The 12934-nt window shown below is 34.2% G+C and overlaps 1 protein-coding gene across 4 annotated transcripts in view; it reads left to right on the top strand.

The window, feature by feature from the left end:
* VPS13C (vacuolar protein sorting 13 homolog C) overlaps positions 1-12934 on the top strand; it is a 176262-nt gene that overhangs the window by 103764 nt on the left and 59564 nt on the right. For all 4 annotated transcript variants that reach the window (XM_053928698.2, XM_053928696.2, XM_053928699.2 and 1 more), the window contains 6 exons: positions 1053-1203; positions 4005-4114; positions 6724-6893; positions 8222-8481; positions 9592-9821; positions 11212-11304. In XM_053928698.2, coding sequence (XP_053784673.1) covers positions 1053-1203; positions 4005-4114; positions 6724-6893; positions 8222-8481; positions 9592-9821; positions 11212-11304 — 1014 coding nt within the window. The remainder of the gene's footprint in view (positions 1-1052; positions 1204-4004; positions 4115-6723; positions 6894-8221; positions 8482-9591; positions 9822-11211; positions 11305-12934) is intronic.

Here is a 12934-nt window from a genome sequence, read left to right as displayed (position 1 = left end):
TCAATTCCTAGTCAGGGCACATGCCTGGGTTGTGGGCCAGGTCTCCAGTGGAGGACGTGCAAGAGGCAACCACACATTGATGCTTCTCTCCCTCTCTCTTTCTCCCCCTCCCCCTCTCTCTAAAAATAAATAAATAAAATCTTTAAAATAGAAAGGTAACAAGACAGACATGGACATTTATAATGATAAAGGGAACACTACATCAAGAAGACATAACACTTCTCAATATATATTCACCCAGTCAGGGAGCATTAAATGTATAAAGCAAGTACTAACAGAACGAAAGGGAGAAACTGACAAAAACACAGTCAGAGTAGGGGCCATTAATACCCCATTGACAGCTATAGATAGATCATCCAAAAAGAAAATCCATAAAGAAATATTGGCCTTAAATGACAGATTAGACCAAATGGACATAATTGACATTTATAGAGCCTTTCATCCCAGAACACCAGATTGCACATTCTTCTCTAGTGCACACGGAACATCCTCAAGGATAGAGCATATGTTGGGACATGAAACTAGCCTTAACAAATTTAAGAAGATTGAAATTATACCAAGCATATTCTTCAATCACAGTGCTTTGAAAATAGAAATCAACTGCAAAAAGGAAGCAAGAAACCCCACAAATATGTGGAAAATAAACTAACTCCCCTCCCCCCTTTTTTAAGTTAGATTAGTGATTTTCAACCAGTGTGCTACAAGAATTTTTAAAACATGGAGTACTAGGCTATGTAGTTGTGGGCACTGACAACTGGTTGAAAACAACTGTAGTTGTTTTCCCTTAGATTGTCAAATGAAAAAATGGCAATAGCCAACACAACTATAGCTATTCTGTGTGAATGAATAAAAAGTTTTTTTGTCAGACTGGCAAAAAAATATCTATTTGGGTGTGACTCAGCATTTTAGCAATTATATGTGCTTTGAGATGAAAAAGGTTAAAAATTGCTGAGGTAAACGAACAGTTAGTTTGAGGAACCCTAAGTTGAAACATTGAAATGATATTCTGCATTTTTATTACTCTATATTGACAACAACTTGTTGGTTTCTAGGTTGCTCTCAGTGAAGATGATTTAACAGTTTTAATGAAAACTTTGCTGGAAAATCTTGCAGAAGCTCCTTCACAGCCAAGCCCTACACCATCTATCCAGGAGGCTGTAAGAGTCAGAAAAGGTGTTTCAAGTGGAGCTGACCACTGCAAAGGTATAAATGAAAATTTTTGCTTTGATTATGAGAAAAATTAGTGTTAATGCCATATTTACATTTACTTCTTTTAGTTGCCCTGCATAATATAGCATGAATGGATTCAGCATTGTATCAATGTTATTTACTGTGGAAAAGATCCCAGGGGAAGGAGGTGTGCTCAGTGTCTGCTGTAAGGGAAGGGCTACATGTTGTAGCCCGCTTGATGCATGTTTGCCTATTACTTGTGGAAGCTGAATTTGCTGACCCCAAGAGGCACTGTGGTGGCACACTGTGAGAGAAAAAGCTAACTGGTCATGCAGCAGAGTAAGGTCCCTAAATAATTAGGGGGGAAAAGGACTTTGGTGTCCTACTCAGATGACTGGCCCAGGAGAAAGGAAGGTATTCTTACATAGTTAACAGCTTTATCTACTTGGATTTATTGGAGAATGATATACATTGGTACCTCGCTACTTGGTGGCTTGAGAACTTGTCAAATCTGGTACCTGTCACGCTTTGATGAGAGAAAGTGTTTCAGCGCTTGCTCGCCACACTCTTCGCACTTGCTAGAACTTGTAGGAGTCACAGTGACACCCCACAAGAGAAAATGCTTTATTAGTCGTCTCTTGCTCACCACTCCTCGGGATGAATTAACAATAAATACCGAGGTACCACTGTAGTCAGATACATAAGGGAATTTTCCAGGTTATTAAAATTGAATCTTCTAAGAGCACTGAACCTTTTAAAATTCAGCCATTTTCAAAGGATAAGTTTTCTAAAATACAAGGTTTCTTCTTATTAAATGGTTATATAGAATATAATTTTACTCTTTTTCATCATTTTAAGTCATTGATAGAAATATTATCTTTTATTAGACTGTGAATGGGTTACTATTTCCATGGCTAAAAAGAGTTGAAGTTCTCCTTGCCCTTAAAATAAATGTCCCTAGACTGTTGTACTTTTATAATGCTTTGATCAACATCTATGACACCTGTACAGCTGCCTGTTAACAGTACCATACCAACACTGCTTCTGCTGTAATAAGGACCAGTGTGTTTTGAGATAGCAAAACAAATGGTTGGAGCAGTATGCAAAATAAGGTTTTTGGTTCAGGTGGATAGTCATGAGTGCTATAAGAGCTTGATGAGACTAGCATCGTCTCCCCAGGTCAGGTTAATGCCACCGTGTAGACAGATTCCAGATAAGCAGGCTGTTGCTATGGTTAGACAAGAACTATGTACATAGCAGGCAAGCTTTATGTGATTAATGCTCTCATATGTTCAGCTGTGGTCAACATGTATTTGATTCCAGATATTTGATTAACGTGATATTAGGTTGATCAAAAAGTCCATTTAGTTTTTTCTGTAAAATAAAGTACACACTTTTTCATTTTCACCAATAACTTTATGGATTTGGACATTTTGAGTATGTTGTCTGTATCCTGTGTAGTGTAACATTGATTGTTCTCAGTTAATGTCTCAATTTGACTGCTATCAACATCAACTTGTCTACCCAACCATGGCACATCAGCCAGCCAGAAATCTCCAGCACAAAACTTCACAAACCACGTTTGACATGTTCATTCAGTCACAGCACCTTCTCCATACACTGCACAAATCTTTTTTTTGCGTTCCAGTTGCATTTTTACCTTTCTTGAGATAGTAAAGCATAATATGCCAAAAATGTTACCTGTTTTCTCCCATCTTCAGTGTTAAAATGGCTACACAAAAATTAACCAATTTTGATTAGTTTTTTTAAATGCACACTGATATGACAGCTGTTACAATACAATCTAACAAAATTGTTTTGAATGAAGTTAAAGGCACCTAAGTGCTACAATAGAGCCATCTTACAGAAAAAAAAGACCTAATGAACTTTTTGGCCAGCCCATACTTTGGAAAACTTGTGAGTTCAGATGAAAGCTACAAACATAGTGAATATTGGAATGTAAATTATTTTCAGAGAAGTAAAGAAAAAAAAACCAGCATTCTTCAACTTGGAGAAGACTTTGTGTGGTTAAAGTTCTGCAGCAGTGCTTGCTGTTAGAGTAACTTTAAGAACAGGCTTTCCTATAAATGACCAAAGAATAGAATTAATCCCCAAAGAGATTATAGAATCACTTTGTAAGAGTGATTGAAATATCTCCCAATATCTTTTTAGGATATTGAAAGCAATATCTGTTCTTACCTGTCTAAAAAATTTCTGCCTAAAGATGAGGGAAAAGACTAAATTACCTCTTGAAGTCTCTCTCATCTCAAAATTCCAAAGGCTCCCTGCCCCATATTAGATTTCAGCTCTGTTTGGCTCTGTTATTGAGTTATGTTATGTCCTTCTTGTGAAGGTAGTGGGTTGTGTGATACGGTAATTAAAGGTAGGTAGAAGTGCACTGTGCTAGCAGAGAATCTGGCACTGACTAGCCGTCTATTTTAGGGCAAATTATTTTACTTTTCTATGCCTCTAGTTTTATAATCTGCTGAGAATGTCTTGTAACCAATTACATGAAATACCTTGATAATTGTAAATTACTCTATAATAAGTAGTCTTGCTCTGGAAGGGCTTTTAAAAAATTTTGTCTTGGTAGTCTTTGCAAGACCCCCTCCTTTTTTTAAATGTGAATGATCTGCCTCTGTTATTTTGGCCTGTACTAAATGTATATAGAATAAATCATTGGCATTTATATTGTCTCATAATATGATTTAAAGAATTCTAAAAAGTGTGATATAAATTTAGAATAATAAGTTATCCCAGCTTTTAAAATATAAATAAAATCATACACCTACATAAAAGTTTTTAAATTTTTATATTTATGTTTGAACCACCAGAACAAGATTTGACAGACTCACAGCTTTCTGTTGACCAGAATGTCACTCTCCAATTTGACTTTCACTTTGAATCTCTTTCCATTGTCCTTTATAACAGTGATGCCAACCAGGTATGTACTGCATTTCTGTATTGAGAAATAAATCCTCAGCCTTTTACTGAATTTTAGAATATTGACATTTTTGATATGTCTGTTCATTAAAAAATTATATGTGTATAAAATTCTATTTGGACTAGAGAATACTTTGTACATTGGTCTTGTTCTTTGATTTCACTTTGTTACTTTTTTTAATACTACTAGGCTTAGGAACTTTTTTTCTAAATAACATTAGCACTAAAACACTTTGATCCATCACTAGTTAGAAGAATCTTATATATGAGTAATTAATTATGTGCACAATTTTATTATATAGGTAAGTATATATATATACATTTTATATGTAGTAGATATATATTCAGGATACTCATTAATGAATTGAAGAACCAAGGTCCTGTACCATAATGATCTGAACTAAATAATGTATCAGTGGTATTTTATTTTTTATTTATTTTTCTTTTTTTTCAAGATTTTATTTATTTATTTTTAGAGAGAGAGGAAGGGAGGGAGAAAGAGAGGGAAAGAAACATCAGCCTCTCACATGCCCCGCTACTGGGGACCTGGCCTGCAACCCATGCATGTGCCGTAACTGGGAATCGAGCTGGAGACCCTTTGGTTCGCAGGCTGGCACTGAATCCCCTGAGCCAGACCAGCCAGAGCCATCAGTGGTATTTTAGAAAGCTATTTTCTTCTGTAGATAGTGTCTTTTAATAATTATTTTTGGTTATATCAATTAATTATATTTAATACCATAATACCTTTGCCATATGCTAATACCCATAATTTATATTGATTAATACTCATAATATTTTCTGGTTGTGGATATTATATCTGTTAATATCCATTTATTTGTTATCTTACATTTCATATTGTTTTCTACAAATTATATAATCATATATTGTTACTGTTGAACCTTGACTAGTATTTGTCATTTGTACACCGAACTACCTTAATTTTTTTAATGTTGATTAAAAGATGAGAAAATTTACCTTTCTGGAAAATGAACAGTTAAATGTCTTCTTTATTTCACTTAAGGTACCATCACTTTTCTGGTTACCCAGCTTTAGAATCTCAGTGTCTCCTTTTACTTCCCTCCTTGTTGACCATTATTCATTTAGACACTAATTACTACGTTTTTTCTTTGAACATTTGTTTTTTCCTGTCGGTTCTCACTGCTGCTTCTAGTTCTATAATGGTTTCCTTGTTTGTTGCTCTTTTTCCTTTCATCTATCCTAGACATTGGTACAAGTTCACTTTCCTAAATGACTTTTATGTAGCCATTTACAGTTTCCTATTCTACTTTAAAAACATAAAAACATTCAGTGCTGTGTAAATTTTACCTTACTAAAAAAAATTCAGTGGCTTCAAATTGTGTACATCAGTAGCTGTACCACAAACATCAATATATTGTGATTAGTAGATAAGTCACAGGCCACTTCTCTTCATAATTACAAATCAGAAGTTTGTGAATTATTTACATTTTTATAAATTAAAGTCATTCCAAGTTTGTCAATAATAATGTCATTTTGACCCATTTGCATGCAGCGCGCTCTCCTAAGTAAGAGAAGATGTGGAGTTAATCGCATGTCAAGAATTAATTGCAAATCATCAATACCCTCATAGAAGTGCCCTCATGGTCTGCAGTCAGCTGTTAGGACTCATGTTCTTTACTTAACTGAAAACTGTTTTTTCTTTTTGGTTACTTGGTTAGGTTTTAAAGTCTGGGCCTACCTACACAATTTTGAGCTATGTTTTGATGACAAAGATTGAGGTCCTTTTTCCTATAAATAAAATTTTAAATCTTTAGTTTGGGAGTTGAGACCTTGATTAGGCCTCCATAATTCTCTCCAGCCCTTATTCCCTGCTGTTCATTAATTGGACTGTTCAAGCCTAAGCAGCCTGTACCTTGCACCTTCCGAGCATCTTGAATTTTTGTTCCCGTTCTCTACCTATCTAGAGTGTCTTCTGCACCCTCATAGCCTGTCTAACCCCACTCAGTCACTGAGGCTCAATTAAGTTCTCACCTTCATGATTTTTTTCTAGTCCATAATGATCTCTTTGACCCTCTGAGCTTTTGCTGTTTATATTCTTTACCTTTTCACTTATTATCCTTTGTGGAATATGGGAGGATGTAATTATGAATAAGTGACTACCTGTCATTTTTTGATCATTTACAACTTATAGCATATCCTTGTGATATTCCCTGTAATGTATCTTTTTTTCAATTAGGATACAAGCTCACTTAGCTTACCTACCATGCCTTGCCATTCTTGTAAACCCCATAGTTTCTATCATGATGTTTTTCACAGAAGAGCTCATTAAGTATCTATTAGTTAGAATGATTGATTGACAAAAATATTTCCTTATTATTTTTATTTGCATTGAACTGATAAATTTTTATGTATTTACTATTGTTAAGTATGAGCACACACATGTGTATTTATTCATATGTAGGTATATACTCACAAGCAATTATTCTCTCTTTTGTTGTTTGTGTTTTAACACCCATTCTTTTAAAATTTGTGATATTGATTTGCCTTTAATTTCTTAATTAAGAAATATGTTTATAAGTATTTACATAATATTTAAAGATAATTTATTCTTTTGCTTGAAAAATACCACAGGAATCCAAACTTTCATTTCATAATGACAGTTTGCGGCTTGGTGAACTCAGACTACATCTTACGGCCTCCGCAGGGAAGATGTTTAAGGATGGCTCAATGACTGTCGGCATTAGACTTAAGTCCTGCACCCTTGATGATCTCCGAGAAGGCATCGAAAGAGCAACATCAAGGTTGGTCATCGCTGAATTGCTGTACATTATTTAAGCTTGTCATCACACCTGGCATTGCTACCAGGTGTTGATTGCTTGGGGTTATCAAAAGAGGTCTTTGGTCATGCTGCACTTTGAAGAGTATCAGGAAGTAGTGCTGATGTCAAATTCAGTTGCTTTAAATTTGAATTAAAGAGAACTTTAATAATAAAATGGAATACTGTCTTAAAAGCACGAACCAAGAACTGTAAGAATTTTAATAGTTAAATCCACGTGGTAATAATACCAAATCCATTGGTAGTATGTTGTTCCAAATTGTTCCCAGTAGGCAGAATCTTTTTTAAAAATCTTAAAATTATGTATAATTTTACATAGTCTTATGTAAAATTATATCTAAATTTTTTGGTTTATTTATTTTGTCTCTAAACAGTTCTCTGACATTTCTTTTGAAGTTTTAATACAAATGGAATCCCTAGCATTTGTACATTAGCAACCTATTTTTGAATGATTAACTCATATCAGCCTGCTATAAAGTGGGAAATATAACTTTAATATCCTAATTATGTTTTTATTTCTTTCCCAAATAATGAAGCAAAATATTTTTGTTTTTTATTTCTTTTTGTTGTTGTTTTTTTGTAAAAAATTTATGCTGCTACCTAACCTTGGACTCCATTGAAATACATACCGAATACTTCTGAGCCCTTTGTTTTTCTCAGAGATGAATAAATGAAAAAATAGTGCTATCACGCATCCAGCTTTCCTAGTTTTCACACTTTGTGTTTGAGGTTGCTGTCCACAGCTGTCTGGGTAACTGTGGTTAGAAGCCGTCATGTGTCTGGTAGTCTCCTCTTTATAGCACAAGTGAGGATGTGTGGGAGCTATAACTGTAGTAACTTGATAAACACTGGCTGATCTGAGTTGGAGTGAATAGTTTTGGACTCAAATTATATAGAACGATCTTTGGAGATAAACTCTTTGAAGGAGGTTGTATTTTGTGAAACAATCTAAAGAGGTGCCTCTTAATTTTTGTGGGACCCATTAATGTGTTTAGGTAATGGCTGAAATTTCTTCCAACAGTCATCGAGTTGTTTTTCTAGTATTGCATTATGATTATAAAATATTTTGTAATTGCTCAATAACCTGAATCTTGCTGTAGAGATTAGGAGACCATGTCTTGAATGCTAATTAGTTAATTAGACTCTAGTTAACAGTGGCCTGTTTCTGTTTGGATTAGAAACTGAAAGGTGAAAGAAAGATATTTTATATATATATATATATATATATATATGAAATCTTTCATTTTTAATTATTTTAGCAGGAGTAAAATAATGGGTATGTATTTTTTTCAGAATGATTGATAAGAAGAACGACCAGGACAACAACAGCTCCATGATTGATGTAAGTTACAAACGAGGCAGCAATGGAAGAAGTCATCTTGATGCTGTTCTCGACAAGCTGTATGTGTGCGCCAGTGTGGAATTCCTGATGACCGTAGCAGATTTCTTTATCAAAGCTATGCCTCAAAGTCCAGAAAATATGGCAAAAGAATTAAAAGAATTACAGGTTCAATCACGACAGACTTCTACAGCAAAAATCAAGATAGAGAGAGGTAAGTGGAGTTTCTCATAGATGACAACTTGTATATTTTAACAAAAGTCACAAGTAGGGAAAAACAAAAATGGGAAATTTAAGAATGTAAAATTACTCTTTCAAATTTAAACATATTTTGGGGGAAAGTTTTAGGATTAGGAGCCAGGAAACCTCTGTTCCCAGTTCTGCATTAACAGTTCTTTGTTCATCCAGAAATAGAAGGAGTGAGTTAATCTGTGCCCGTGGTTCCCCTTGTTATAGAGGGGACTCTTTTATTCAGAGAAAACATTTCAATAAAATACTTTGCATATTGAAGAGCAGTTGAACAGACAAAAAGAGAAGGTGGGGTATTGGAGGACAACATGCCTGTGGACATCCCCTTAGACTCCTTCAACTCCGTTTGCGAATGTCTGGTCTTGGTGTGCACTGAAGCCACTTCCTGCTGTGTTAATTGTTTATTCCAGCATTACCAAGTAGATCACTCATTTTCCGTGTTGTTATAATTGTCTAAGGTCAGGCATTTTCCTCTGTAATGTGTAACTCAGCAAGACTGGAAAATTACCATTAACTGGCAAGGTCAGAATTTTGTTTTTCCACTTACCTTTATTAAACAGTGATCGTATCTCATATCTTTCTATTTATATACATATATAATGCATTTATGCTGTAGATTGTATGACACTGACTACAGTATGTATTTTATGGAAAAATCAATGTAAACAAATAATAATGGTCGGTCTACTGTATCATGATCTCTTATCCTCTTCCTGATATTCTCCTGTCCTGTTTTCCCTTCCTTGCCCCTGTAGCATAACCTAATAACACACACTTATGTGCATGTACATGCACACACCTTAATTCTGACAGAGGCTTCAAAACAAAATATTCCTGCTAGGTCAAAGAGGGAATGATATTCTGATAATAGGAATCAGCTTGTATTATCCTGCACAATTGGCATTTGTTAATAATCATTTGTTATTAGTATGTATCAGTCAATTACTAATATTGTTCACTTTACCATATCCGTTAAAGCAGGATACTAGAAACAATTCAGCAAAAGCAGATAGCATATCCTCAAGTGACAAGATTTACACTACCGCTTTTTTGATTCCTATTTTTGTTGCTTCAGATGATTCTGTAAGTCCAACTATGACGTTAAAGGCCAGGATCACAGATCCAGAAGTGGTGTTTGTTGCCAACCTGACAAAGGCTGATGCCCCTGCTCTGACAGCCTCATTTCTGTGTGACTTCTCTCTGTCAACATCCAAAGAGCAACAGATGATGGAAGCTTCTGTGACAGATCTTAAAGTGCTAGCTTGCCCTTTTCTCAGAGAAAAGAGAGGAAAAAACATTACCACAGTAAGAATTACCTTATATTTTAAGCTTAGATTGAAGATGGCAGGAATGGTTGATTTCATAGAATACTAGAATGTGAAAACTGTAGGACTTCAGAGATTGCTTACTACACAGTTGAGGTTATAGAGACAAGGATGTTAAATTCCAAAAATGTTGATTGATTTAGCCACTGTTGCTAGTGACAGAACTGGGACTCCCTCCAGTCTCATTTCTTTTCATTATACCATCTTCTGTTGAACTGAATTTAAAAATTAGTACAGTCATTTCATTTATTCCCTAAAGTACACCCAATGAATGAATGAATGAGTGTTAAAATCTCGAAGCTGACAATGAAAAATTCAATTAGAATTATGTGGAGTTATGCTGTATTAAAAGTTATCTTCACTTGTATTTTCACATTATTGTTGAAAAATTATTTTAATTAATTTAATTACACTGATTATTTCTTAGTATTAAATTGATAATTTTATATTAAAGAAGATCACTATATTATGCAACCCACTTGCATTGTTGTTTTAAACTAAAATTATCTGTGGACAAAGTGACTTGATAAGAAATGCAGTGCTGGGCTTAGTCTACACTTTATCATGAGACATTCTTAGCATAATCATTTTCTTTTCATATGTCATAGAAGGCTCTATTAATGACTGTATTAAAATCTCATCGTAATGTTTTTTTAAATGAAAATTGATGTAGTACTGATTCCCCCATGTAATGCAGGTGCAAGGTTATTTTATTTATTTTGTTAATGATATATGAGAATATGGGCTTCATAGCTTTAATGAATCACGTTTGAAAACTTGAAATTTATTCTGATAGAGACCTTATTATATTGAAGATCGACCTTTTATTAAGCAGTCTGGAAATCGTTCATTTACTTAGCTCTACCATAGCTTACCATACTCTTTTTTTTTTAAAGGTTAAAATACCAGTTTATTGAAAATAACAATTTCAAGTGATTTAGCAGTCATAAAAATTTTAACGACATAACCAATTTCATTTCCTTGTGTACCTCTTTGCAAATGTAAGATCTTACCATAATCTTCAGCTCATTTTTATAGGTGTCTTAAAAGTAGATTTTACAATGAGCGTCATTTAAAAGATATTGCAGCAAAAGGAGACATTTCAATTTCTTATAGTAAATGTGCATCATTAGTTAAGAATTTGGCATAAAGGAATTGAGAATTGCTTAAACTGCTTTAACAATGTTCATAGACTTGCACTAGTTTAGAAGAGTTCTCACAAGAGATTGTCAGCTAATTTGCTGTTTTGCTTTTAGTATAGTAGGCTGTAGTTAAAAATCTCAAGCTAGTAAGTAAGACATATTCTTGCGTGGTTGCATATATAACAGTTCTATACTAAGGAAATGTGAATTTCATCTATTTGTTTCTAGGTCTTACAGCCCTGTTCTTTATTTATGGAGAAATGCACATGGACTTCAGGAAAACAAAATATAAATATTGTAGTCGGAGAATTTATAATTAAGGTTAGTACATATCATATTACTTGGATGAACATTTATTCTTATTTTTGTAACAATATCATTTGGTATCTCATAACTAGACCATTATGCTAGTCACATACTCAGTAATCAATACCTCTAACGTTAAAATAATTTTTCTTTAATGCAAATATTTGTTTCTGTTTTCTTTGGAAGTATGTTCAAATATCTACAAATGTTTAGGGTAGTTTTTATCAATTACATTTCATGTGTGTGTTGGGGAGATTGGGTTTTGGGGGAAGAGAAGAGATAGGGTAGAAAGGGAAGGAAAGGAAGGATGGAAAAATGAGATTTTTATTATTTATAGTATGTTATTTTTAGTCTTTAACGTATAATTTGATTAACGTAATCATTTTGTGATTAAGTGTTTTTTAGCTTGTAAAATATTTGTAATGCCAAATATATTCTAGAAATAAATTATTGGGATTCCTTTTTTTTTAATATCTTACATTTAAAGATTGGAAAAACAATCTGTCTTCCCCATTGGCATTCATATTTTTTAAGTATGACTTCATGACCAGTTACATATGGAATACATAGAATGATTTCCAAAAAGTTACTTTTCTTTTTGTCCAGAGGATAGAAAAATGAGGTGGCTAATACCAATTCTTGTAGTAACTTTATACGTAAATAACCAATAGCAATTCAACCAAGACTCAAACTAATGTTATTTGAATTACCATGTAAATAACAATATAGTTTTAATATTTAAAAATACTGGGTAGTTTAGATTGTATTTTGTTAACAGATTGACTTTTTAAAAGACTTAAAGTAGTAAATAAGGGGAAACTCTGAATTTGCATGAACTTTATCTAAGACACTGGGAAGGTTGTCTTTCTATTTCTTTGTTTATCAATTTATTTAGTCAACAGAAAAATCGCCTGTACAAGGCACTGGGGATACATAGTCTCTGCCTTCGAAAAAGTTAATGACGTGAGAGAGAAAGAAGTGAATCAGTGACTCCAGCTTTCAGTGCTAGAGGCATGCATAAGGTGCTGTTGGGAGCACAGCCAAGGGTCCTCTAACTCAGACCAAGACATCTGGGAAAGCTGTCTGGAAGTTGGGCTACGTGAACTGAGTTTTGAACATCTAGGAAAGTTGGATGGGCAGGGGGTGGTTATCCATGAACTGGCAGTACACACAAAGGCAGAAGTGTGAGAAATCCTTTAAAGGACTCAGAGGTGTGCCCATGTGGCTAGAGAGGATGGTGTGACGGAATTGTAGGGCTGAGAGCAGTAATTACAGGTGACATTAGTAATGTAATGGGGAAAAAAAGAATTCAGTTAATAGGTAAGGTTGGGAAGCAGTATATATTAGATTCTTCTTTTAGCAAAATAGTCATATCTTTAGCATATTAAATAAGGGTTGTGAGAATGAACAATAAGAGAATCCATTTAACTTATTTAATCCAGTATTGCCAAACTTTGGGAAATCCTGGCTAGCTAATTGATTAGATATTGGGACACAAACAGCTTTGTGCCCTAAGCTAAAGAGAGTTTCAGTTTCATCTTGAAAGTTATGGGAAGCTGTTGAAGACTTTAAGCACAGGAATGGCGTGCCCAGATTTAGATTTTAGAAGAATCATGCTGGTGGAAATGGGGAGGGTAGGCTCGGA

This window comes from Desmodus rotundus, chromosome 7, assembly GCF_022682495.2.
Source record: "Desmodus rotundus isolate HL8 chromosome 7, HLdesRot8A.1, whole genome shotgun sequence".
Lineage (NCBI taxonomy): Eukaryota > Metazoa > Chordata > Mammalia > Chiroptera > Phyllostomidae > Desmodus > Desmodus rotundus.
Note: the sequence above shows the minus strand (reverse complement) of the source record. Positions and strands in the feature narration are given on the sequence as shown.